Below are 27,691 nucleotides of genomic sequence, written 5' to 3' on the forward strand. Positions count from 1 at the left end.
AGTCTGAGAGTGAAAAGAGTCGATGGAAACAGCAGATGGCAGTAATGCTTTAGAGTTTCAGATCCAGTGTGAAGAAGAAGAAGAAAAGAAGAGGAAAAGGAAAAGAAAGCAGAAAGAAGAAGTAGAATAATCCACCACCATCAGGATTTCTGTCTTTGAGAATTTGGAAGCATAAACTCTCAGTCGGATGGATGTGGCTCAGTATTAACAGAGAAATCAGATTTAGTTGGAATCTACAACAATATGAAGAACTATTCAAAAATCATCCTGTTTTTATTAATAATCTGTGGTAAGTGTGTGATTTCTGTTGACTTTGAGCACTTAGCACTTCATTAGCATATCATGAAATTGTTCAATTGTTGTTGTTTTTTAAAGACACAGACTTTTTAAGCACATGTAACAGCACATTCAGTAAAAACACCTTCATTCAAAGCAGCATTTTAAAATCTGACAGACAGTCGGAGCAGTTGTTCACTTGTTCACTCATTCTGTAACTGCTGTATAGAGCATGTCAGTTTAGTGACTATATCAGCAAGAGTCAACAACAACTGGAGAAATATCATATTCACACATGGAAATATGATCCTAAAATAAGTATTTCAATGTTTTAGAAAACAAAATAAAAACACTGAACCATGTTTCTCTGTCAAAATATCTGTAATGTTTTGTCTGTTAGCTCTTTTGTCTTGATTCTTGATGTGAGTTTAATCTCTGATTGACTGTTTGTGTTTGTTCTGCAGTGTTTGGAGATTATGGAGGTGAAGTGTCAGTGATGGAGGGAGATTCTGTCACTCTAAACATTGATTTTAGATGGCGATTTGATCAAATAAAGTGGTGGTTTAGATATTCAAACTCAATCATTGCTGAAACTGATGGAAATGAGACCTCATATACTAATGATGAGAGATTCAGAGGCAGACTGAAGCTGAATAATCAGACCGGATCTCTGACCTTCAACAACATGAGAATCACAGACTCTGGAGTTTATCAACCAGAGATCCATCACATCTTTGGGCGCTCATATTACACATTCACTATTACTGTCCATGGTGAGAATAATTTTTTTATAAGAGAAATGTAGATATTTTCATTTGTTTTTGGAATTAAACCAGATTCAATGTTCAACAAGCAAATATTCATTATTTATGGAGCCTTTCCTCATTTTTCAGAAGTAGTTTGGTAAACTTCTATAGTGGTGAATGGATAATATATTGCGTTCCCATTTGCTCCAATAGCAAAAGAACAAAATCTGGACCTTCTGTGAAAGTTTTGATGACTTTCCAAAGAGGAAAAACACATTGAGAGCTTGATTATAAAGACTTTCTGTCACTCCATTTGAATCTCTGGCTGGGTAAAAAATATAGATTTCTCGATTTTAATGGATTCTCATTTTTACGAACTGATATTGATTCTTAAATCCCAAGAATTGATTACTCTGTTTTCAGTTGATGAATGAGCAGAATATGTAGCTCCTCCCATCCAATAAATCATAATAATCTTTGTTACTTTTGATATGAAGCAAAGTCTCAGATTTCAAATGACGTCCATCTTATTAAAAATAAATACGGTTTCGGTGTTGTTTAATGTGGCGTGACAGATCGCTTTAGCGTCTTAGTTAAAGAGAAGCATGTGATCATCCTCTCCTCCGCTTTAATACCAGTTACAGCGAAATAAACATGAATGAACATCTGAAGGTATGTTAAAATATACAGTACAACTTACTGAAATATTACTGAAAACATGAACATTGGTAGATTAGATTTACAATGTTAATAAACATGATCACAGTCTGTTAAAAGGCTCCAACAGTTTTAGTTTCTCAATATCACAGTCCTGCTGTTCTCAAAATCATCTCAGCTGTGATTGATCACATGACTGATATTCAGAGATTAATCTGTGTATAAATTCACACATCAAACAGGTCCAGATGATGATAGCTTGATTTCAGGCTCGTGTTCAGCTGTAGATCTATAACACATGAAAATAAACACATAAATTAAGAGAAAAATGACCCAAAGAGAAACAGATGCTCTTATATTAATGAGTGAATCAATTCTGTTCTGTATATATAAAGGGAAATTAAACAAAAACAATCAGTTTCACTTCAGCTTAAATATTTCCTATCTGAAAATATCTTTGTGTAAAACTGTATGTTAAATGAATAATTGTGAATATTCAGCAATATTATTGATATGATTGTTTTCTCCCAATCATGTTCTGTTATTGGACTTCTGTGTTAGTCACAGTTTGTCCATAACGAACACCATGTTCAAACATAAGGGTGTCCATCAGTGCACCGGAGGTCGATGATTGACTTTGTGGTTGTTTCATCGGGCTTCCAGCCGTATGTCTTGGACACTCGGGTAAAGATAGGGGCGGAGCTGTCAAATGATCACCACCTGGTGGTGAGTTGGATCCGATGGCGGGGGAGGAAGCTGGACAGACTCGGCAGACCCAAACATACTGTGAGGGTCGGTTGGGAACGTTTGGCCGAGCCCCTGTCAGGGAGATCTTCAACTCCCACCTCTGACAGAGCTTCGACCAGATCCCGAGGGAGGTTGGAGAGTCTGAGTGGACCATGTTCTCTGCCTCCATTGACGACGCGGCCGTTCGGAGCTGTGGCCGTAAGGTCTCCGGTGCCTGTCGTGGCGGCAATTCCCGAATCCCAGTGGTGGACACCGGAAGTAAGGGATGCCGTCAAGCTGAAGAAGGAGTCCTATCGATCCTGGCTGGCTTGTGGGACTCCTGAGGAAGCTGACGGGTACCGGCAGGCCAAGTGGACTGCAGCCCGGATAGTTGTGGAGGCAAAAACTTTGGTGAGGCCATGGAGAAGGACTATCGGTCGGCCTCAAGGAGATTCTGGCAAACCATCTGGCGCCTCAGGAGGGGGAAGCAGTGCCCTGCCAGCACTGTTTACAGTGGAGGTGGGCAGCTGTTGACCTGAACTGGGGACATCGTCGGACGGTGGAAGGAATACCTCAAGGATCTGCTCAACCCCACCAACACATCTTCCTCTGAGGAAGCAGAGGCCGAGGGCTCAGAGGTGGACTCGTCCATCACCCAAGCTGAAGTCACCGAGGTAGCTTCTCGGTGGCAAGGCACCGGGGGTGGATGAGATTCGCCCTGAGTTCCTTAAGTCTCTGGATGTTGTGGGGCTGTCTTGGTTGACACGCCTCTGCAACATCGCGTGGAGGTCGGGGACAGTGCCCCTGGACTGGCAGACCGGGGTGGTGATCCCTTTTTTCAAGAAGGGGGACTGGAGGGTGTGTTCCAACTACAGGGGGATCACACTCCTCAGCCTCCCTGGAAAAATCTTTGCCAGGGTCCTGGAGAGGAGAATTCAGCCGATACTCGAACATCGGATCCAGGAGGAACAATGCGGTTTTCATCCCGCTCGTGAAACACTGGACCAGCTCTATACCCTTTTCAGGGTGCTGGAGGGTTCATGGGAGTTTGCCCAACCAGTCAACATGTGCTTTGTGGATTTGGAGAAGGCATTCGACCGTGTCCCTCGTGGCGCCCTGTGGGGGGTGCTCTGGGAGTATGGGGTCCGGGGCCCCTGCTAAGGGCTGTCCGGTCCCTGTACAACCAGAGCAGGAGCTTGGTTCGCATTGCCAGCAGTAAGTCAGACCTGTTCCCGGTGCGTGTTGGACTTTGGCAGGGCTCCCCATTGTCACCGGTCCTGTTCATTATCTTTATGGACAGGATTTCTAGGCGCAGCCAGGGGCCGGAGGGAGTCCGGATTGTGGATCATAGGAGCTTGTCGCTGCTTTTTGCAGATGATGTTGTCCTGTTGGCTCCATCAAATCAGGACCTTCAGCATGCACTGGGACAGTTTGCAGCCGAATTTGAAGCGGCTGGGATGAGAATCAGCACCTCCAAGTCCGAGGCCATGGTTCTCAGCCGGAAAAGGGTGGCTTGTCCCTTTTAGGTTGGTGGAGTAGTCCTGCCCCAAGTGGAGGAGTTTAAGTATCTTAGAGTCTTGTTCATGAGTGAGGGAAGGATGGAGCGAGAGATTGAAAGGTGGAACGGTGCAGCTTCTGCAAAAATGCAGTCGGTGTACCGGTCCGTCATGGTGAAGGAGGAGCTAAGCTGAGAGGCGAAGCTCTCGATTTACCAGTCAATCTATGTTCCAACTCTCACTTATGGTCATGAGCTTTGGGTCATGACCGAAAAAACGAGATCCCGCATACAGGCAGTCAAAATGAGTTTCCTCCGTAGGGTGGCTGGGCGCTCCCTTAGAGATAGGGTGAGGAGCTCGGTGACTTGGGAGGAGCTCAGAGTAGAGCTGCTGCTCCTCCACATCGAGAGGAGCCCGCTGATGTGGCTCGGGCATCTGTACCGGATGCCTCCTGGACGACTCCCTGGGGAGGTGTCCCGGGCATGTCCCACCAGGAGGAGGCCCCGGGGAAGACCTAGGACACGCTGGAGGGACAATGTCTCTCGGCTGGCCTGGGAATGCTTTGGAATTCCCCCGGAAGAGCTGGAGGAGTCTGCTTAGACTCCTGCCCCCCGCGACCCGGCCCCGGACAAGCGGAAGAAAATGAATGAATTAATTGTTTTCTCCAGAGCTGCTTTATAGATGAAATTAATTAAACTAATAATTGATGATCTTTACACAGTTATTGAACCGAACTAAGAATTCAGAATTCATCACAGTAAAGCTGCTTTTAATCATTTATATTGTATAAATCACTATAAAAATAAATTGATTTGACTAACATAAGATCATATCAGATCTCAGATATCAGAGTAGTAATATCTGTACAGTAACATCAGCAGCAGTGTTTATGAGTTTAATCTCTGATTGATGTTTGTGTTTGTTCTGCAGTGTTTGGAGCTGATGAGATGGAGTGAAGAGAGAGTCAGTGATGGAGGGAGATTCTGTTACTCCAGGCCCTCGTTTAAGAGAGAAATTTGATCGTATAAAGTGGAGGCTTGGAGGTTCAGGCTCAATTATTGCTGAAATTGATAGTAATGAGATCTCATATCCCCTCAATGACACCAAGAGATTCAGAGACAGACTGAAGATGAATAATCAGACTGGATCTCTGATCATCAAGAACATGACAATCACAGACTCTGGAGTTTATGAACTAGAGATGTATCATTGGAAGCCATATAGGGAACCAAAAATTGTTGTCTGTGGTGAGGACACTTTTTTTTACTTTTCAGAATAAATAGTTTTGAATGTGTTTGTTTTATAAATTAAACTGAATTAAACTGAGTTTTAAAGTGCAGCAAATACAGTTATAATGTGTTCATCAGTCTTACAGTGTTGTAGTTTCTCAATATCACAGTCATGCTGTTGTTCTGTATATAATCACAACTGTGATTGGGCCGCAGGTGATCACATGACTGATATTCAGAACAACCCATTTTGATTTTATACCACAGTACTATAAAAATGAACAGTGATTGACTTACATTTGATTTCACACACATTATGAGCAGATATTTTTAGTTTCATGCCACCAGTAGTTGTAACTCCAAAACAAGTCAAAGCAGGATCAGTCGTTCTGTAGAATAAGGAAATGAAATTGAACATAGACAGGTTTATGATAAACGTTCCTGTGCTGTTATATGAAATAAGATCCTTGTGGCCAATCAAAGTAGTTTATGATAGATATTCATTGCTACTGTAAGTATTTTATCTTTATCATTACAGGATACGGTCTATTATACAGACTACGTGAAATGGCAGGTGAATTAGCAGCAATAGCTGTTGTCGTTCTGCTGGTGTTAGCTGGTGTTATCTATTGCTGTAAGAGCTCTAAACGAGGAAGGCAAAACCGTGAGTATTACAGCTGACAGTGTTTTCACTTTGGAGAGCAAGAGCATCTTCAGAAAGCTCAGTTTTAACTTTTTTCTCACAGTTGTGAGTTTGTATCATGCAATTCAGACTTTATAACTTGCAATTCTGCTTTTTTCGAAGTTCTCTTTTCTTAAAGGATTAGTTCACTTTCAAATTAAAATTTCCTGATAATTTACTCACCCCCATTTCATCCAAGATGTTCATGTCTTTCTTTCTTCAGTTGAAAAAAAATAAAGTTTTGATGAAAACATTCCAGGATTTTTCTCCATGTAGTGAACTTCCATTTTTTTAGTTCCGTTTATTTCCATAAGTAGAATAGGGAAGGCATGGGCGACATTTGACTCTTGACTCTTGAAATTTTAAGCAAACAAGTTTAGGTTTGCTTGTTGTTTATTTACACATTTATTTAATAATTCACTTAATTTTATGTGAATCGGTGTTCATCATTTTGCGAGCAACTGATGATAAAGAAAAATGCCACGTCACAATATTGAAAATATTTCCATTTTAAACCATGAAGGCGAGCAGTGGATATATCACACAAACACTGTGCAATCTTTGCGTGAGAGTTATGCAGGTGAAGAAGTCTCAAACTCCAGTCAATTATTCACTACAGAAACTGAAAGTAAAAACGGACTGAGCTTTTGGCATTCGACGCTGCAATAACGTCACATATTCTCTAAGAGACGATGAGAGATTAATCTAATTTATTTTCTTAATATTTCTCTTGTAGCCCATAGTGAGAAAAAATAGTGTTTCGTGAGTCGAGAAGTATTTTGTGTTAAACAAGTTGTTCTTTAAATGAAGAGTAAGCTAACTAATACTTTATTTATGCAGTGATGCGCTATGATATCGCGGGGCAAATTAATTGTAATATTAATTTAATAATATAAGTAGCATGATAATAAGAAAAATAATTTAATAACCCTGCATGCCCGATTAACTGTTTTATCCAAATCCACATGCATGTTCAATGTTCAGTACTGTCTCATGCTGTTTCTCATGTGTTTTCAGTCGGCGCAAGCAAGAAACGTTTACTAGACTGTGGACTAGCTTTGACTGTCCGCGCAGCCGGATTTTTATGACGGACGGTGCGCGTTTGCATGCGCCGAAAAATGCGTCTTTCCGCGCTCAGGTGGTAAAAGAGTATATATGTGACCAGTCACGGAAAGTCAGGTTCTGGGGCATTTTGAGTTATTCACAGATTCTGAAAGTGTAGTCTCCAAGCTTTCCAACGATGTGTAACACATGGAAATCTGATCATATTTGGAGAAGTTGTGGCCATTTGGCCGTTTGAAGGTAGGCACTCAAAAAAGCTTTAAGGCCAGAAAATGACCTCTAAAGATTTTGCACTTCTCGCCTGTTCTCACCTGCTGGGAGTGACAAAAGGGCTCATTTACATCTCATTTAGATAAGCCACGCCCCCTGTAAAGCTGCATGGTTGCATAGCAACGACAGATGCAACGGGAAAAATCGGACCGCATACTATTAATAATAAAGGATAATGTGCATTGTAAATGTCAGTAATTTATCTTTTTTGACTTTTATAAATATGTGCTGAAATATGTGAGTTTTATCTTTTTATAAAACCTTTTTTGTCAAAACTCTATTTGAACTTGTGCATTGTAGATAACATGTTGCAAGACACTCCTTTAAAATCTGGCCATCATTTTTAATGTTATTATTTTAATGATTATGTAAACAAAACGTACATACTGATGCTAATTTTATTTATTATTTGCTGGTTTTCTACATAAAACTTGGTGAATTGATTTCATTGTGTAGCATTAGGACTTTTTGAACAGGATTCTGTGATAAATTCAATAAATACTTTTAATTTTGACTTATAACACACATTTTACGGCTACGGATACTTTATACTTACGTAGGAATTTAATCTGAATCATTTACTATTACATTAGTAAATCCTTGTTAAGAATATTAAGTAGTAACTGGCTAAAATTATTAGCGTCACATTCAATTCAAGAATAGTAAGGTTTACATGAGCTAAGTCATTCACACCAGTCAATTCATGCAGTTGAAGCATTATTCAAATTAATAGCAGATGCTAACATTACCATCTAAAAGCCAATTATAGTAATGGGGGTTTTTGGCAAGTGATACGATGCTAATGATTACAATTAAAACGACACTCCTGAGCTAGCTAATAGCAAAAGACACATGAGATAACGTGTAGCCTATGTGTTCTTAGAATGAACACAAAACGACAAACTTTGATGTTTATGGAAACTCACCCCATAAGAAACAGAAAAGATGAAATAAGTTGTTCGGGCACACTTTCTCTTTGTCGGGGTCTTCTATCTCCGAAGTTTGCACTGTGCGTCTGTTTGCCTCTAAATATCCAATAATTTGCATGTCCTGCCACTCTTTTTTCCGCAGCTAAAGAATCCAGCCGTATGTTGTACTTCAAAAAATTTTCGGTGTAACGGCCACGGTTCAGCTCATCTGCAATATTCTTTGCGGCGTCCATCTTCATTAAATTTTGATATCAGCTAGAGCCGGCCAGAGCGCTGCATAAATAAGTAGCCACGCTTCCCTTGGAGAGCAATAACAAAAGAAACAAAATCTGGCCTATCCAGTATGGAAATACACACGGACAATGACACGCCCTTACTGCGAGATAGAACAAGCCAATTTCAACCTCAAAATGTACGCTTTTAAATATACCAATACTACTATCTAAAACACGGAGATGCTTCTTCGTGATCTCAACTAACAGATTCTGCAAAAAAAAACGAAAATCACCAATTTTGAAAAAAAAAAAAAACGCTTCTTTCTCAGTTTGCTCAATAGTTGTGCTGCCGACTGGTTTCCGTGACGGCTCACATATTTGAAAAGTCAACTGTGAGTTTAAATTATGCAATTCTGAGAAAACAGTCAGAATTGTGAGATAAAAAGTCACATTTACCCTTTTATTTTATTTATTTTTTATTTTTTGTGGCAGAAGCGGGTTCATTTACATTTACATTTTACATTTATTCATTTGGCAGACGCTTTTATCCAAAGCGACTTACAAGTGAGGAATACAACAAGCGAGTCGTCATGACGAGGCAAATAGACAAGAAGTGCTCATAATACAAGTTATAGGCAGTGCTCAGATTATCCTAAGATACAATAGAGAGGGATTAGAGGAAGTGAAAGGATAGGAGTAAGAATTTTTTTTTTTTTTAAGATGAGGTTAAGTGCTCACGAAAGAGATGGGTTTTCAGCTGTCTTTTGAATATTGCCAGGGATTCCGCATTCCGGATGGAGGCAGGAAGATCGTTCCACCAGCAAGGAACAGTGAACGAGAACGTTCTGGAAAGTGATTTTGTGCCTCTCTGTGATGGTACCACAAGCCTTCGCTCCTTTAATGAGCGCAGGTTTCTGGTAGGAGTGTAGACTCGTAAGAGTGAGTGGAAGTAGGAGGGTACTGAGCCTGTGGCAGATCCGTAAGCAAGCATCAACGCCTTGAATTTGATGCGAGCAGCAAGTGGTAGCCAGTGAAGAGAGATGAAGAGAGGCGTGACGTGGGCTCTTTTGGGCTCGTTGAAGACGAGACGTGCTGCAGCGTTCTGAATCATTTGTAGAGGCTTGATTGTGCATGATGGCAGTCCAGCCAGAAGAGCATTGCAGTAATCAAGCCTAGAAATGACCAGGGCCTGGACCAGAAGTTGTGTTGCATGTTCTGTTAGAAAGGGCCTGATTTTCCTGATGATGTATAGTGCAAATCTGCATGACCGAGCTGTCTTTGCAATGTGGTCTTTGAAGGACAGTTGGTCATCAAGGATTACTCCAACATTTCTGGCCGAATTTGACGGGGTAATTGAGGATGTACCTATCTGGATGCTGAAATCATGATTTAGAGTCGGATTGGCAGGGAAGACGAGAAGCTCAGTCTTAGCCAGGTTGAGTTGTAGATGATGTTCTTTCATCCATGCCGAGATGCCCGCCAGACAGCTTGAGATTCGTGCAGCTACTGTGGGATCATCTGGTTGGAATGAAAGGAAGAGTTGTGTGTCATCAGCATAGCAATGGTAGGAGAAACCATGTGCCTGAATGATGGGACCAAGTGATGTAGTGTAAATGGAGAAGAGGAGGGGTCCAAGAACTGAACCCTGAGGAACACCCGTGGTTAGTTGATGAGCTTTGGATACCTCCCCTCTCAGGCAACCCTGAAAGACCTTCCTGTGAGATAGGATTCAAACCAGAGAAGCGGAGTACCTGTGATGCCCAGTGACGAGAGGGTGGACAGGAGGATCTGATGATTCACCGTGTCAAAGGCAGCAGATAGATCGAGCAGAATGAGAACTGATGATTTGGAATCAGCCTTTGCAATCCGCAGGGATTCAGTGACCGACAGCAGTGCAGTCTCAGTCGAGTGGCCACTCTTGAAACCGGATTGATTGACATCCAATTGGTTGCTCTGTGAGAGGAAAGATGACACCTGGTTGAAAACAACTCGTTCAAGTGTTTTTCCTATGAATGGTAGGAGAGAAACAGGTCTGTAGCTGTCTACAATAGACGTGTTTAATGTGGGTTTCTTAAGCAGTGGGGTTACCCAAGCCTGCTTGAATGTGTTAGGGAAAGTGCCAGTGTGGAGAGATGTGTTGATGATGTGTGTCAGTGCTGGTAAAAGTGTAGGAGCGATGGCTTGTAGAAGGTGTGTGGGGATGGGATCTAGAGGGCAGGTGGTGGGATGGCTGGAGAGGAGAAGTTTGGATACTTCTGTCTCAGTGAGGGGGGAGAATGAAGAGAGGAGGTGTGTGGCTGTGTGTGTGGTTGGTCTGAGTTCCTGTGTGTGTGGAGCGGAGAACTGACTGCTGATGGTAGATGTTTTATCAGTGAAAAATGTAGCAAAATTATCAGCAGTAAGGGATGAGGTGGGTGGTGGTGGAGGGGGGCAGAGGAGAGAGTTGAATGTTTTGAAAAGTGTGCGTGTGTTTGGAGCGCTGTTGATTTTGTTGTGGAAATAGGAAGATTTAGCAGCATGAATTTCAGCAGAAAAGGATGAGAGCAGAGATTGATAGCTACTTAGGTCAAATTGGTCTTTTGATTTGTGCCACTTCCTCTCTGCAGCCCTGAGTTTGGTCCGATGTTCACGAAGAACATCAGATAACCAGGGATTAGAGGGAGTGGCATGTGCAGGCCTGGATGACAGAGGACAGATACTATCTAGAGAAGAAGTTAATGTGGAACATAAAGTGTCTGTTGCTGTATTCACATCTAGAGATGCGAATTGTGAGGGTGAGGGAAGAGAGGATGATACAGTAGAGGAAAGATCAGAAGAAGAAAGAGAGCGCAGGTTTCGTCTGAAGGTAACTGGTAGCGGGGTTGGTGGTGAACAAATGGGGAGTTGTAGATTAAAAGTAATGAAGAAATGATCGGAAATGTGCAGAGGTTTTACAAGAATGTTGTCGGTGATGCAGTTGCGTGTGTAAATGAGGTCAAGTTGGTTGCCAGATTTGTGTGTACTTGTGGAAATGAGCCGATTAAGATCGAATGAGGCTAGAAGAGAGTGGAAGTCTGAAGCATAAGGCTTCTCTAGATGAATGCTGAAATCGCCAAAAACTACAAGTGGGTTTTGTTTCCTCTGGGAATGAGGACAGCAGCATGTCCAGTTCCTCTACAAAGGTACCTAGTTGGCCTGGGGGGCGATAAATTACTACGATATGAATTTTGACAGGAATTGCGATTGTAATAGCATGAAACTCAAATGAACTGTAGTTGCAAAGAGAGGAATGAGTCGAGTATTTCCAATTGTCAGAAATGAGAAGACCTGTGCCCCCACCCCTCCCAGATTGGCGAGGGGTATGAGAGAAAGTGAAGTTGTTAGGAGAGAGCAGCAGGAGTTGCTGAGTCTCTGGACGAATCCAGGTCTCAGTCAAGCCCAAGATATTAAGAGAAGAATTAGTAGCAAAGGCTGGAATGAAGTCAGCTTTGTTAACTGCTGACTGACAATTCCATAGACCCACAGAGACAGAGAGAGGAGTATTAGTGTTAGAAGAGGAGTAAACAGGACGCAGGTTAGAAACATTGCGCTGCCTTTTACGTGGGTTAGTGGAGCGTTGCCGTGAGACAACAGGAATGAGTTGAAAGCACATGCTGAGGAAGAAGGAAAAGTGTGAAAGGAGGGAAGAAACTTAAGTGCCTACCGGTGTCGTTGCTCGGTGGAGTCGCGCAGGTAGAGTCGCAGGTCTTTACCCGAGTCGGTCTTCACACGAGGAGGCTGAACGCTCCCGCTGACGCTTCCGCGACAGCGCGCACACACAATTAATATACTGCTTATTAACACGTGATTGAAACGAGCTAGGCCCGCCTTGCAAATCAGCAGTGCAAAAGCCTAAACCCGTGAATGGCTGAAAACCGAAACTAACTAAAGCTTAAGTGCGGGCAATAACACCAATAAAGTCTGCAAACGCAGCTGTTATTCTAAACAAGTACAATTAAAATACAATTCTATATAGTCGAGGTAGGAAATAGGACAAACACAGATACGAATTAAATCTTCCTAGCAGCAAAGAATAAACGAAGCAACTGACTCAGAACAGATATTAAGCAAAACACTCACGCGCTCTTGCGTCCGTCACCACTGCCAGCTCGCTAGTCCTGAAAAATCAAGTAGTTCAGTAGTTATCAAATCCATGTAAATTACAAAAACGCACATTTTTTAAAAAATGCATCATTTTTGTGGATCTGCATGAACAGTGATCATTCTGACAATATTGTCATCTGTACAAAGGAAACACTTTTCCATTTTAAGTACATCATTATCATGTAAATGTACCGTTAGTTTGCTTTTTTTTTTTTTTCTTGATATTTCTTTGGAATTTGCCATTTATGTCTACCAGAACTGATGTTAAATGTATATTTATTTTAAAAAAGTAATTCACATGATGAAAAGATTACTAGAAAGAACAAGATTCACAAACTTTTTAGGTCTTCTATGTTGTTCATCTGCAAACTCACCATAATAATCTTTTAATTTCTCTGTTTCTGTGTGCTGCTGTGACAGGAGAATCTGTCACTGATGCTGAAAAACAAAAAACCACAGATTCTGGAGATTATAAACTACAGATCGAACCCTGCAGCGAAGGTACAGACAACTTATAACTCATCTAGATGTCTAATGAAGCTCAAACTAACACTGTTCTCTTTCTATATATGCTGATATTTTGTATGACCTCCTTGATTTTTAAGAACAGCATCAATTCTTCTAGACTGTAACTGGACTATATATGACCTCCACATCTTCTCTATGATTGTCCCTGTATTTTCCTTTCAGGTTTCACAGGAAAAAATGCAAATGAATCGACTTCAGAGATTCCGCTGTTGAGTAAAGAAGATCCGGAGAGAGCAAGAGTTCAGCCCACAACTTAGTGCATCATGAAAACATTTAGTTAATGGCGCTATGGAGCCATGTGCTTTTTAAACTGTTTTAATAGGTTTAACGTTACATTATCAGCTCTGAAAATACACTCATTTGATTAGAAACACTGGAGAGTGGAAATGTAAAGCATCCTTCCTGTTACAAGTCAGGTCAAGTCACCTTTATTTATGCAGCTCCACACACAACAAACTGACAGCTTTCTATCAGAACCAGCATTAACTTCTGGAGCATAAGGTAAGCTATAGCCTAATATTAACCTAATTATAAAAAAAAATTAAAAAACACTGCAAATTTTTCACAAATTTCTGGAAATTACCACTTAATCACAAAAATATATAGTTAAATCCTGAGTTACTGGCTAATAGATCAAGATTGTTCTGGTGTGTATGATGTTTGAAACTTTGATCTACATTAATTATTTAAACAATTATACTGTTCAAAAGGCTCTTTTAATGTTCTCTACGACGAATCGAAACCTGCAACGTCATCACAGATCACGTGCCAAGGGAGCAGATGCAGTGAACGCAGTTACCACGATTAATCTGCTCAATCTCACATTGGTCAACAGCATCCTTAGTTTACTGATGTTATACTGTGTGCGTACATACAAAGTAAGTGTGTTTTGTTTGTTCTTTCGTTTAATTTTCCAGTTGTTCTCATGCCGTGATTCAGATGCGTCTCGCACCATGTGATTGCATATTTACTGCATTATACTCAATTGTGCTGCACGTCTATTTCCTTGATGTTAACTTGAAACTACTATAATTAATCTGTGATTCCATGCGAAATATGTTAATGTTATAGCGTGCTTATTTTCGTGATTAAGTGCCTGTTTATCATAGTTTGAATGCACGCAGTTGCCAACAATGCGCATATCTTGTGGACTTACGCGGAATATCCTGTATTTACGTGATTTAAATTGTATTGAAATGCTTAAGTTGTAGCTAAATTTATATCTGTAAAGATTTCTATTGTATGATGATTGTACCTGTAAATGTATCACTAATGTAAAGTTATTTCTGTATTTCATTACAGAACCACACACCCAGCGCTAGCAATTTTGGGCCCTATGAAAGAATTTGAGGTTGGGGCCCCTACCGCACGAAACATACAAGTCAGCCTAGCTATCCAAAATCTTTGTCTGCAATTTAATAATAATGACCTATTACTTTTGCTATTGCTTTTGACCACTAGGTATCAGTATTTAGTCAGAGACCAAAGCAATAATAAAAAAATAAAACCATCTCGAGATTAAAGTTGTTAAATTTTGAGAAAAAGGTCGAGATAAAATGTTGAGAATAAAGTCATTAAATTACGAGAAAAAAGCCGTTAAATTATGAGAAAATTTCGTTAAATTTCGAGAAAAAAGTTGAGATAAAATGTTGAGAATAAACTGGTTTAATTACGAGAAAAAAGTCGTTAAATTTTGAGAAAAAGGTCGAGATAAAATGTTGAGAATAAACTCATTAAATTACGAGAAAAAAGTCGTTAAATTTTGAGAAAAAGGTCGAGATAAAATGTTGAGAATAAAGTCATTAAATTACGAGAAAAAAGCTGTTAAATTATGAGAAAATTTTGTTAAATTTTGAGAAAAAAGTTGATAAAATGTTGAATAAACTCGTTAAATTACGAGGAAAAAAGTCGTTAAATTACGAGAACAAATTCGTTAAATTATGAGAACATTTCGTCAAATTTCGAGAAAAAAGTCAAGATAAAATGTTGAGAATAAACTCGTTAAATTACGAGAAAAAAGTCGTTACATTTTGAGAAAAAAGTCAAGATAAAATGTTGAGAATAAAGTCATTAAATTACAAGAAAAAAGCTGATAAATTACGAGAAAAAACTCGTTAAATTTCAAGAAAAAAGTCGAGATAAAATGTTGAGAATAAACTCATTAAATTACGAGAAAAAAATCTTTAAATTACAAGAAAAAAGTCAAGATAAAATGTTGAGAATAAACTCGTTAAATTATGAGAAAAAAGTCGTTAAATTTTGAGAAAAAGGTCGAGATAAAATGTTGAGAATAAACTTGTTAAATTACGAGAAAAAAGTCGTTAAATTTTGAGAAAAAGGTTGAGATAAAATGTTAAGAATAAAGTCATTAAATTACGAGAAAAAAGCTGTTAAATTATGAGAAAATTTTGTTAAATTTTGAGAAAAAAGTTGATAAAATGTTGAATAAACTCGTTAAATTACGAGAAAAAAGTCGTTAAATTACGAGAACAAATTCGTTAAATTATGAGAACATTTCGTCAAATTTCGAGAAAAAAGTCAAGATAAAATGTTGAGAATAAACTCGTTAAATTACGAGAAAAAAGTTGTTAAATTTTGAGAAAAAAGGTCGAGATAAAATGTTAAGAATAAAGTCATTAAATTACGAGAAAAAAGCCGATAAATTACGAGAAAAAACTCGTTAAATTTCAATAAAAAGTCGAGATAAAATGTTGAGAATAAACTCATTAAATTACAAGAAAAAAATCTTTAAATTACAAGAAAAAAGTCAAGATAAAATGTTGAGAATAAACTCGTTAAATTATGAGAAAAAAGTCGTTAAATTTTGAGAAAAAGGTCGAGATAAAATGTTGAGAATAAACTCGTTAAATTACGAGAAAAAAGTCGTTAAATTTTGAGAAAAAAGTTGAGATAAAATGTTAAGAATAAAGTCATTAAATTACGAGAAAAAAGCTGCTAAATTATGAGAAAATTTTGTTAAATTTTGAGAAAAAAGTTGATAAAATGTTGAATAAACTCGTTAAATTACGAGAAAAAAGTCGTTAAATTACGAGAACAAATTCGTTAAATTATGAGAACATTTCGTCAAATTTCGAGAAAAAAGTCAAGATAAAATGTTGAGAATAAACTCGTTAAATTACGAGAAAAAAGTTGTTAAATTTTGAGAAAAAGGTCGAGATAAAATGTTAAGAATAAAGTCATTAAATTACGAGAAAAAAGCCGATAAATTACGAGAAAAAACTCGTTAAATTTCAATAAAAAATCGAGATAAAATGTTGAGAATAAACTCGTTAAATTACAAGAAAAGAAATCGTTAAATTTCGAGAAAAAGGTTGAGATAAAATGTTAAGAATAAAGTCATTAAATTACGAGAAAAAAGCCATTAAATTACAAGAACAAATTCCTTAAATTATGAGAAAATGTTTGTTAAATTTAACGACTTTTTTCTCGTAATTTAATTACTTTTTTTCTCATAATTTAACGAATTTGTTCTCATAATTTAACGAGTTTTTTCTCGAAATTTACCAACTTTAATCTGGAGATGGTTTTATTTTTTTATTATTGCTTGGCCCTAATCCTCTTCCGTAGTTCTGACCGGCTGTCTGCAGTGGTTCGAATTAAACTGAACTAGTGCAAAGCTTAACCTCCGCTTTATTAACTGAACAATAATGGAAAAGTATTATTGCACTTTTATATGAGAAATTGCTGATCAAACAAACTATGTAAATATCCTATCATCTCATGTGTTCTATGTGAATGTTTCAGCTTGATTTTGTAAATCAGTGTTTTTCTATTTCTATAATATTATTCCTTGATAAAAATACATTTCATATGATATCCCCTGATGAACATCTTTCTCTGTGTGATGTATCATATTTGACCTGTAATGTTAATAAAAAGACCTGTTAATCCAATTAAATATTTTAAAACAGCATTTATGTTTCTGTATTGTGTTTCATTTTGTTAAAAGGCGATGACCCATTTGCCATGATTAATGTTTAGTTTATTAAAATTTGTTTTTGTTCATTTTTTTAGTGTAGAAAGAATGCTAAAAGTATGCAAAATTCATAAATGAAGAAATTGAATCGTCAAAACGTTCATACAAAGTCATAATTTGAAGAGGTTTTAATTATTTAATGCATTTATTTATTTTGTTTAATTTCTCTATGTGCATTTCTACACTCTTTTTAAATTAAGTTTCATTTCCTCTTTTATTTTTTTAATCTTATCTTAAAAAGGTCTTTTTCTTAACTTTATCTCTTGACTGAGTCTGAGAGTGAAAAGACTCGGTGTAAACAGCAGATGGCAGTAATGCTTTACTAAAGTTTCAGATCCAGTGTGAAGAAGAAATATAATCTCCCATAATAATAATCCCATCAGGATTTGTTTCTCCTCAGTCTTTCAGATTCTGGAAGCATAAACTCTCTCTCTTCTTCAGCAGTATTTCAGTCGTCATGTAAATTCATTATTCATTCATTGATGGTATTAAAGCTTCTCTGTCGTCGTCAGTCAGATTGGTGTGTGTCAGTATTAATATGCAGCGAAATCAGATGTAGTTGGAATGAAGAACCATTCAAAAATCTCTGTGTTTTTATTTATAATCTGTGGTAAGTGTGTGATTTCTGTTGACTTTCAGTTTCACTTTGAGCACTTAGCATTAGCTGTAGTTCATTAGCATTAGTTTTTAAAGACATAGACGCTTTTTAAGCACATGTAACAGTACATTCAGTAAAAACACCTTTATTCAAACCAGCATTTTAAAATCTGGCTAAATATCATATTCATAAATGAAAATATGCAAGCCATTCTAAAATAAGTATTTCAGAGCTTAAACCATGTTTCTCTGTCAAAATATTTTTTTATTTATTTTAATGTTTTTGTCTGTTACCTATTTGTATGGGATTTTTTTCTTACTTTCTTACTCTGGACTTAATTGATTGCAATAAAGATGAAGCTATTAGGACCATTTAAAAACGGTGTGTCTGTAATTAGACACACAGATACATTATTTTCCAGCACTTCAAATGTTATTTTTAATTCTGAGATTTTCCCCTTTGTAAAACCAAACGTTTAAAATTGTAGGAAATTCAACATTTGATAGAAAATACTTAATTAAAAATAAAAAAGATAATAATTAGCACTTTAACCAGCAGGTGGCGGCAAAGTAGCATTTATTTGCGCATATATCAGCCATTTCCTCTAATTGTTTTCACTTCGTTTTTGACTAAATATTAAACATTATAAAATAACTAGGTTTAAAAATACATTTTGTCAGTGTGAAGTATGAAGTACTCACTAAATCTCATGAAAAACAATAACTTTTCTTGTGAATGAATGACCTTTATAATCACAGCAGCTGTGAGGCAGTGCACGCGTCAATGATTTCAGCATTGTTGTGAAAACACATTTTATTCAGTTAATCTAAACTAAAGTGCACCATAAATATTTAATATTTTAAGCTTTTTTTCACATAAAAAGTGTTAAAACTGATGGTCGAATTGAATTTAGCCGTGGAGAAACACTGAGGTACAAACCCGATTCCCAAAAAGTTGGGACACTGTACAAATTGTGAATAAAAAAGGAATGCAATAATTTACAAATCTCATAAACTTATATTTTATTCACAATAGAATATAGATAACATATCAAATGTTGATAGTGAGACATTTTGAAATGTCATGCCAAATATTGGCTCATTTTGGATTTCACGAGAGCTACACATTCCAAAAAAGTTAGGACAGGTAGCAATAAGAGGCCGGAAAAGTTAAATGTACATATAAGGAACAGCTGGAGGACCAATTTGCAACTTATTAGATCAATTGGCAACATGATTGGGTATAAAAAGAGCCTCTCAGAGTGGCAGTGTCTCTCAGAAGTCAAGATGGGCAGAGGATCACCAATTCCCCCAATGCTGCGGCCAAAAATAGTGGAGCAATATCAGAAAGGAGTTTCTCAGAGAAAAATTGCAAATAGTTTGAAGTTATCATCATCTACAGTGCATAATATCATCCAAAGATTCAGAGAATCTGGAACAATCTCTGTGCGTAAGGGTCAAGGCCGGAAAACCATACTGGATGCCCGTGATCTTCGGGCCCTTAGACGGCACTGCATCACATACAGGAATGCTACTGTAATGGAAATCACAACATGGGTTCAGGAATACTTCCAAAAAACACTGTCAGTGAACACAATCCACCGTGCCATTCGCTGTTGCCGGCTAAAACCCTATAGGTCAAAAAAGAAGCCATATCTAAACATGATCCAGAAGCGCAAGCGTTTTCTCTGGGCCAAGGCTCATTTAAAATGGACTGTGGCAAAGTGGAAAACTGTTCTGTGGTCAGACGAATCAAAATTTGAAGTTCTTTTTGGAAAACTGGGACGCCATGAAGAGGACAAGGACAAGGACAACCCAAGTTGTTATCAGCGCTCAGTTCAGAAGCCTGCATCTCTGATGGTATGGGGTTGCATGAGTGCGTGTGGCATGGGCAGCTTACACATCTGGAAAGGCACCATCAATGCTGAAAGGTATATCCAAGTTCTAAAACAACATATGCTCCCATTGAGACGTCGTCTCTTTCAGGGAAGACCTTGCATTTTCCAACATGACAATGCCAGACCACATACTGCATCAATGACAACATCATGGCTGCGTAGAAGAAGGATCCGGGTACTGAAATGGCCAGCCTGCAGTCCAGATCTTTCACCCATAGAAAACATTTGGCGCATCATAAAGAGGAAGATGCGATATTCTGAATAAAATAGTGAAATTTGAAACTTCCACATCATTGCATTCTGTTTTTATTCACAATTTGTACAGTGTTCCAACTTTTTTGGAATCAGGTTTGTAAATAAAATAAAAAAGTGTGACTGTGATTACCTCAACACTGCGGTAGGCATCTCATTATACTGAGGTAATGCGTTTATTGTCACAGCCCTACCTTGATGTGAGTTTAATCTCTGATTGTCTGTTTGTGTTTGTTCTGCAGTGTTTGGAGCTGATGGAGATGGAGTGGAGAGAGAGTCAGTGATGAAGGGAGATTCTGTCACTCTAGACACTGATTTTAGAGAGAAATTTAATCATATAAAGTGGAGGTTTGGGGATTCAGACTCAATCATTGCTGAAACTGATAGAAATAAGATCTCATATACTAATGATGAGAGATTCAGAGACAGACTGAAGCTGAATAATCAGACTGGATCTCTGACCATCAACAACATGAGAGTCACAGACACTGGATTTTATCATCTACAGATCGATCACAGCGCTGGGACCTCAAATAAGACATTCAGTGTTGCTGTCTATGGTGAGAATGCTTTTTTTTATTTGAGAAATTTTTATATTTATTTTGTTTTAGGAATTAAACCAAGATTAAATGTGCAACAAGCAAATATTCATTATTTATGGACCCTTTCCTAATTTTTCAGAAGTAGTTTGGTAAACTTCTATAGTGGTGAATGGATAATATATTGCGTTCCCATTTGCTCCAATAGCAAAAGAACAAAATCATGACTTTTTGTTTCGGACTTCGGATTGAAAAACGTTAATGTAAACACCTTAATCGATCCAATTGAGCTCACTTGATCTGAATGAAATTTCGATTGGAATGGATGGTTTATTCTTTTCTAATCCGATCCAACAGCAAAAAAATGACCATGTAAACGCTGGAATCCGACTACTTTCTCAGTCGTATTCATAAGTCTCTGGGGCACATGCGCAGTGCAATGTTGACACCCATTACGCAGTGCGCAAGCTCACATTCACGTCTTTAGTTGTAAAGATGTAAAAAAAAAAAAATAATAAAAGTTGTAAAGATTATGCCAACAGGCAGTGGCGTAGCACAAATCCACAAATAATAGTCAAAATCTTTCCGTTTTAAAACAAGAAGGGGAGCCAATGGATATCACACAAGAAGCAATGTGCAAACTTTGCACAAGAGTTATGCCGGTGAAAAAGTCTTAACCTCTGTCAGTATTCACTAAAGAAAGTAAAAGTGATGGGGCTGTCTGACGCTGCATTAACGGAGCATATTCTCTCAGAGACATTTTGCAAAATCTCTGGGTCATACAGGGTCGTGCTGACAGTGGGTGACGCACTGCTCCCTCACTCTCAGCCACACCCTCTTTCGCCACCGGCAGGGCTTTGGTGGTTTGGGGACGCACATACTCCCCATGCCTCCCTGCCCCGTCCCCCAGGGAAAGACCCACTCGCTGCCTCTACTGCGGGACGCTCAGCCTCCCGGGTTGGGCTTCAGTGCTCTACCCTGCCCCCTAGCAGGTACTTCTGCTGTCAGGATGGTGCCACTCATACGGAGCTTGGGGGCCTGGCTACGGCTCCCCAACCCATCCCCTTGGCTCATTCGTACAGTCGGATTCAGCTATGCGATTCAGTTCACCAGGTGTCCCCCCAGATTCAGCCACGTCCTGTACACCTTGATGGCAGGCAAGAACACCCCTGTCCTGTGGGGAGAAATTGCGGCCCTCCTGGAGAAGGACGCAATAGAGCCTGTCCCTCCAGCCAAGATGAAGTCAGGGTTTTACAGCCCGTACTTCATAGCACCCAAGAAAGGGGCTATGGCCAATCTTGGATCTGCGTTTCTAGATTCTTCACAAGCTCTCATTCAGGATGCATACTTCCATGTCCAATGACTTGCTCATCTTGGCTCAGTCTCCAGATCAGTTGTGCAAACACAGGTACTTGGTGCTTAGGCACCTAAGCAAACTATCCCCCATGCAGAGTATCTCTTTTTTCGGTGTGGAGCTGGACTCGTCAGCATGACGGCACATCTCACCAATGAGTGCGCGCAGTCAGTGCTGAACGGACTGAATTCTTTCTCGCAGAAAACAGCTGAAACAATTTCAGAGGCTCCTGGGGCATATGGCATCTGCAGCCGTGGTCACGCCACTCGGATTGCTTTATATGAGACCGCTTGAGCACTGGCAACAGATGCCTCCACCACTGGCTGGGGTCCTGTATGCAACGGGCATGCTGCATTAGGCTCCCGGACAGGACCTCAACTGCAGTGGCATATCAATTGCCTCGAGTTGCTGGCACGGATGCACTGGCACACAGCTGGCCCCGGGGTCTACGCAAATATGCATTTCCCCCAGTGAACCTTCTCGCACAGACTCTGTGCAAGGTCAGGGAGGACGAGGAGCAGGTCTTGCTAGTTGTGCCTTATTGGCGCAACCGAACCTGGTTCCCAGAGCTGATGCTCCTCGCGACAGCCCCTCCCTGGTGGATTCCCCTGAGCAACGATCTGCTTTCTCAGGGATGGGGTACCATATGGCACCCATGTCCTGACCTATGGAACCTCCATGTGTAGTCTCTAAATGGGATGCCGAGGACTTAAGTAGCCTACCGCCAGCGTAGTTGACACTATCACTTCGGCCAGAGCCCCCTCTAACGAGGTGTGCTTATGGCATGAAGTGGAGTCTGTTCGCTGAGTGGTGTTCTTTCCACCAGGAAGACCCCCGGAAATGCCCGGTCAGTTCTGTGCTTTCCTTCCTTCAAGACGGCTTGGAGTGGAGGCTGTCCCCCTCAACCTTGAAGGTTTATGTGGATCATCAGTTTCCTGAGAGACACCAGGGGGTTAAATGCCTCCTAGGCCTCGCCTTGTTCCCTCCCTTGCGGACCTACAGGCAGCTCCATTCAAACCCCTTGAGTCAGTCGAGCTTCAACATCTGTCTCTCAAGACAGTGCTCCTGACTGTGCTTGCTTCCTTTAAGAGTTTCAGGGACCTACAAGCATTTTCAGTCAGGGAATCATGGCTATAATTTGAACCGGCTTTGTCTCATTATCCTGAGACCCCAGCCTGGATATGTGCCCAAAGTTCCCACCACTCCCTTCCGGTACCAAGGTGGTGAACTTGGAGGAGGCAGACCCAGCCCTAGCATTGCTGTGTCCCGTTTGTGCTCTGCGAGTCTACGTGGACTGCACACAGAGCTTCAGAAGTTCTTTGTCTGCTTTGGAGGTCAGCAGAAGGGAAAGGCTGTCTCCAAACAGAGGTTGGCCCACTGGATAGTGGATGCCATCACCTTGGCATACCAGTCCCAAGGCGAGCCCTGCACCCCGAGTGGAGTGAGCTGATTTTTACATTATTTTTTTTTTTACTGTTTGCCTGGGGTGTTGGTGCACGGTGCCTCTATGGTGGACATTTGCAGAGCTGCGGGCTGGGCGACACCGAACATATACGCAAGGTTTTATAATCTCCGGGTGGACCCGGTGTCCTCCCGTGTGCTGTCTACAAGTAGATTGTCATGGGTTCTCGCTTGCTGTGCCATTTCCCTCGGACGAGGAAATACGAGCACAAATGAACCCTGTGGAGTTCCTCTTGCATCCTGCGGCAGTCAGACACCAGGTCCAGTAATTGTTTGCATGCCAGGTTGGTCAGCCCTTGTACTGGGCTAGATGCCCATATGATGTGAGTCCCTACAGGTAAATCCCATATGTGTTTCTTCCACGGTACGGTTTCCCTGACGGTAAAACCGTGTCTTTTCCTGGACGGCTCTGCTCTGCCTTATCTCTGTACTGTAGTGTTCCTCCCTGGTTAGGTTGGTCCTACCTCAGAGATTTCCATATGCGTTACTGCTTCATGGGTCAGTCCATATGTGTGTTCCACACACCTCCTCCCTCTGGGCAGGGTGTGGTCTCTGTTGGACTGGGAATGCATCCCTGGCATTTTGGTCAATTTGGAATTGAGTCCCGAAAGCACTCTTGATTATCCCCTGAGTAACGCCCTGACCACTCCATCCCACTGGTATGGAGAACTTCCTTGGGCTTACTCCGGATGCTGGAAGGTTACGACATCTGTGGTAGCACTTGCATTGGTTCCCAGAGCATCTGCTTCCCCAACACTCGTAACGTGGTTCAGTTCGCTATGCCGTTTTCCATTGGGACCCCATTACGTCAGTATCGACGTTCCCTGAAGGAGGAATGGAGACGTTATGTCCCCTTGCCATAGCCCTGAGTCACCGCTGAACGGCCGGGGTACCTATTTCAGCTCCTCAGCAAAATATGAATGGAAGTGATGTAATGCCGGTCTTATTTATACCCGAATGCTGGGGGTGTGGCCCAGAATGTAAATCTCACTGGCCAATTCCCATTGGCTCGTTTTGTACCACTTGGAGGGGATTGGGTTCCCAGGCGAGACCCCATTATGTCAGTGTCGACGTAATGTCTCCTTCAGGGAACGGAGGTTACAATAGTAACTTAGACGTTCTGAATGTAAGTCAAAATGAGTTTATCAAACATGATTATGATCTGAGTAACATCTGTACATTAACATCAGCAGCAGTGTTTATGAATTTAATCTCTGATTGATTGTTTGTGTTTGTTCTGCAGTGTTTGGTGATGAGGAAGATGGATTGAAGAGAGAGTCAGTGATGGAGGGAGATTCTGTCACTCTAGACCCTCGGTTTAAGAGAGGAATTTAATCTAATAAAGTGGAGGTTTGGAGATTTAGCCTCAATCATTGCTGAAACTGACAGAAATAAGATCTCATATACTAATGATGAGAGATTCAGAGACAGACTGAAGCTGAATGATCTGACTGGATCTCTGACCATCAACAACACGAGAATCACAGACTCTGGACTTTATCATCTATGGATCCATCACAGCGCTGGGACCTCAACTGTGACATTCATTGTTGATGTATATGGTGAGGATAGTTTTTTTTTTTTTTTTTTGGAGAGGATGTGTTTTATAAATTAAACTGAATTAAACTGAGTTTTAAAGTGCAGCAAATACAGTTATAATGTGTTCATCAGTCTTACAGTGTTGTAGTTTCTCAATATCACAGTTCATGCTGTTGTTCTGTATATAATCACAACTGTGATTGGGCCGCAGGTGATCACATGACTGATATTCAGAACAGATATTGATTTTATACCACAGTACTATAAAAAATGAACAGTGATTGACTTACATTTGATTTCACACACATTATGAGCAGATATTTTTAGTTTCATGCCACCAGTAGTTATAACTCCAAAACAAGTCAAAGCAGGATCAGTCGTTCTGTAGAATAAGGAAATGAAATTGAACATAGACAGGTTTATGATCAACGTTCCTGTGCTGTTATATGAAATAAGATCCTCGTGGCCAATCAAAGTAGTGACCAGACTTTATGATAGATATTCATTGCTACTGTGCTACTGTAAGTATTTTAAAGTAATGATTGTTTATCAGATGTCTGTGAAAACTAATGACTGTCTGTCTTTAACTGTTTCAGATCCAGCTCTGTCTCCAGGTGATGTAACAGGAATAGTTGTTGTTGTTCTTCTGGTGTTATCTGCTGCTGCAGTTTCTGCTGTCTTATACTATCACCATAAGATCTCTGAACTAGAAAGGCAAAACCGTGAGTATTACAGCTGATACAGCAAGAGAAAAATAATGAGTTTTATTTTGCTGGAGTGGATCATGGTCAAAATTACTTCAGATTTTCTTCTCATTCTGACGTCTGAACAGCAACTGAACCTCTTAAATACCAGATACAACATGCTGCTACAGCCTTAAATATCTATGGGTACACATGTGTCACGTGACAAAACATACATCATCAAATACCTCAATTTTTACAGTCCACATCACAACATGAAAACTGTGTTTTAAACACTCATGATACAGAAAAATAAAGTTTTCACTTTGTTCTCCTGCTTCATTTTACTGATAAAATACACCATTGAAATTTTCATGTTTTGCTGCAAGACAGCAGTTACATGAATATAAAATGAAGATTGTACAAGCTAACATTTATTTTCAAAAGCAAGTGAATGTGAACAACAGGCACTCCATGTGTCGCATGCATCATCAAATAACTCAATATTTGCAGCCCAAGCAACAGCTTGAAAACTGTTTTCAAATGTATTCACTATGGAGAGCAAGAACATCTTCAAAAAGCTCAGTTTTCTCTGCACAGAGAGAAAAAGATGTTGTCAATTTAATCCTGACTTAATCAGACTTAAAGTCTGAGTGTATATAAAATAAGGACTCTTTACATGACACACTTCTCAAATTAAAAACATTAAATGAAATTTGTGCATGGGTGCAAATTTTTGAAAGTTTTCTCACAATTCTGACTTTTTTTCTGACAATTGTGAGTTTGTATCATGCAATTCTGACTTGCTTTTTTCGAAATTCTTACTTTTTTCTTAATTTAGAGATATAAACTATATTATAAAGATAATAATATGTAAGATATAATGTATGCAAAATATATATATAAAAATATAAATAATGTAAGATATAAAGAAATGAACAGCTGCAAGACATAATACCAGAATTGCATGAAAAAAGCTTATAATTCTGACTTTTTTTCTTGCATTTCTGAGGAAAAAGAGACTGATTCCGGGTTTATAAGATGCAGTTGCAACTTTATATCACGCAATTCTAACTTTAGAACTCACAATTGTGAGAAAAAAAAGTCAACTGTGAGTTTAAATTATGCAATTCTGAGAAATAAGTCAGAATTGTGAGATAAAACTTATAAACTTAAAACTTATCTAGCTATCAAATGTAGCTAAAACTAACACTGTTCTCTTTCTATATGCTAATATTTCGTATGACCTCCATGATTTTTTAAGAACAGCATCAATTCTTCTAGACTATAATTGGACTATATATGACCTCCACATCTTCTCTAATTTCTATGATTGTCCCTGTATTTTCCTTTCAGGTTCCACAGGAAAAAATGCAAATGAATTGGAGACTTCAGAGATTCCACTGTTGAGTAAAGAAGATCCGGATAGAGCAAGAGTTCAGCCCACAACTTAGTGCATTATGAAAACATTTAGTTAATGGCGCTATGGAGCCATGTGATTTTTAAACTGTTTAATAGGTTTAACGTTACATTATCAGCTTGGAAAATATGCTAATTTGACTAGAAACACCAGAGAGCGGAAATGTAAAGTATCCAATGGTTCGCATACAATGGTGTCAATGCAGGCAGATCAGAAACATTGTTGAATATCAAGTGTCCCCAACTAAGCAAGCCAAAGGCAACAGCAGCAAGGAACTCAAACTCTAACAGGTGACATCAGGTGACGAACATGCGACAAAAATGGAGAAAAAAAAAACCTTTGGAGAAACCAGGCTCAGTCGGGTGACCAGTCCTTCTCTGGCCAACAGCAAACAGTGCGCGATTATGATTCAGGCAACGTTACAGATCATAAGTCCGGCTGGGATTGCAACAGTCAAAATATTTAATCCAGTTCCATCTAGTTGAAGATCGTATTCATGGTTTGTTGGGAATCTGTGGCACTGGCTGTTGTGTCAGTGAGGCCTTCACAGGGGATGATCTATCATCACGTCTAGGCACAGGTCCTTCATCTGATCTGGATACAGCTGACTGCAATAAACCTTGGGATAAACAGAGAGACTAATATTAGCATAGATGCCATTCTACTTCTGATGTAATGAGTATATCTGGTGATATAAGAAGTGTTTCCGGTTCCGGCTGACCTAATTTATGCAGCCTAACAATCCTTTAACGTATATGAAAACATAAATTGATAATGTGCTGTGTGTATGACAGGTTTAAGAGATGCATTTTTAGTCTAGATTTAAACTGACAAGAATGTGTCTGCTTCCTGAACAGTGCTAGGAGGATTGTTCCAGAGTTTAGGTGCTAAAAAGGAAAAGGATCTAAGGATCTATCTAAGAGCAAATCATTAGTAACTCTAATGAGAGCAGTCTCAGTACTATGGTACGGTCTAAATCCTGACTGGAAATCCTCACAGATACCATTTCTTTC

At 39.5% G+C, this 27,691-nt stretch overlaps 1 protein-coding gene across 3 annotated transcripts; it reads left to right on the forward strand.

Annotated features, from left to right (window-relative positions):
• Positions 1-78: 78 nt before the first annotated feature.
• On the forward strand, positions 79-27,669 carry LOC125265850. 3 transcript variants are annotated; one of them, XM_048186389.1, is made up of 5 exons: positions 79-289; positions 741-1,049; positions 19,925-20,242; positions 24,280-24,598; positions 25,172-25,879. In XM_048186389.1, the coding sequence occupies exons 1-4, from the start codon at positions 244-246 to the stop codon at positions 24,369-24,371; spliced, it is 765 nt and encodes a 254-aa protein (XP_048042346.1). In that variant the 5' UTR covers positions 79-243; the 3' UTR covers positions 24,372-24,598; positions 25,172-25,879. The 3 variants fall into 3 exon arrangements, with proteins under 3 accessions (XP_048042346.1, XP_048042353.1, XP_048042361.1); XM_048186396.1 differs by lacking the exons at positions 79-289; positions 19,925-20,242; positions 24,280-24,598; positions 25,172-25,879 and adding exons at positions 4,832-5,148; positions 5,669-5,794; positions 12,831-12,911; positions 26,615-27,669; XM_048186404.1 differs by lacking the exons at positions 79-289; positions 19,925-20,242; positions 24,280-24,598; positions 25,172-25,879 and adding exons at positions 4,832-5,148; positions 5,669-5,794; positions 12,831-12,911; positions 13,101-14,547.
• Positions 27,670-27,691: the final 22 nt, after the last annotated feature.

This window comes from Megalobrama amblycephala, linkage group LG1 (assembly GCF_018812025.1).
Source record: "Megalobrama amblycephala isolate DHTTF-2021 linkage group LG1, ASM1881202v1, whole genome shotgun sequence".
In the NCBI taxonomy this organism is placed as follows: Eukaryota; Metazoa; Chordata; class Actinopteri; order Cypriniformes; family Xenocyprididae; genus Megalobrama; species Megalobrama amblycephala.

What these genes read in the sequence shown, in the direction of transcription:
- LOC125265850 (XM_048186389.1), top strand. Translation starts at nt 244, where the DNA reads ATGAAGAACTATTCAAAAATCATCCTGTTTTTATTAATAATCTGTG. An exon ending in GTTTTTATTAATAATCTGTG is followed by an intron (nt 290 to 740) that starts GTAAGTGTGTGA and finishes TTTGTTCTGCAG; the next exon opens with TGTTTGGAGATTATGGAGGT. An exon ending in ATTCAGTGTTGCTGTCTATG is followed by an intron (nt 20,243 to 24,279) that starts GTGAGAATGCTT and finishes TTTGTTCTGCAG; the next exon opens with TGTTTGGTGATGAGGAAGAT.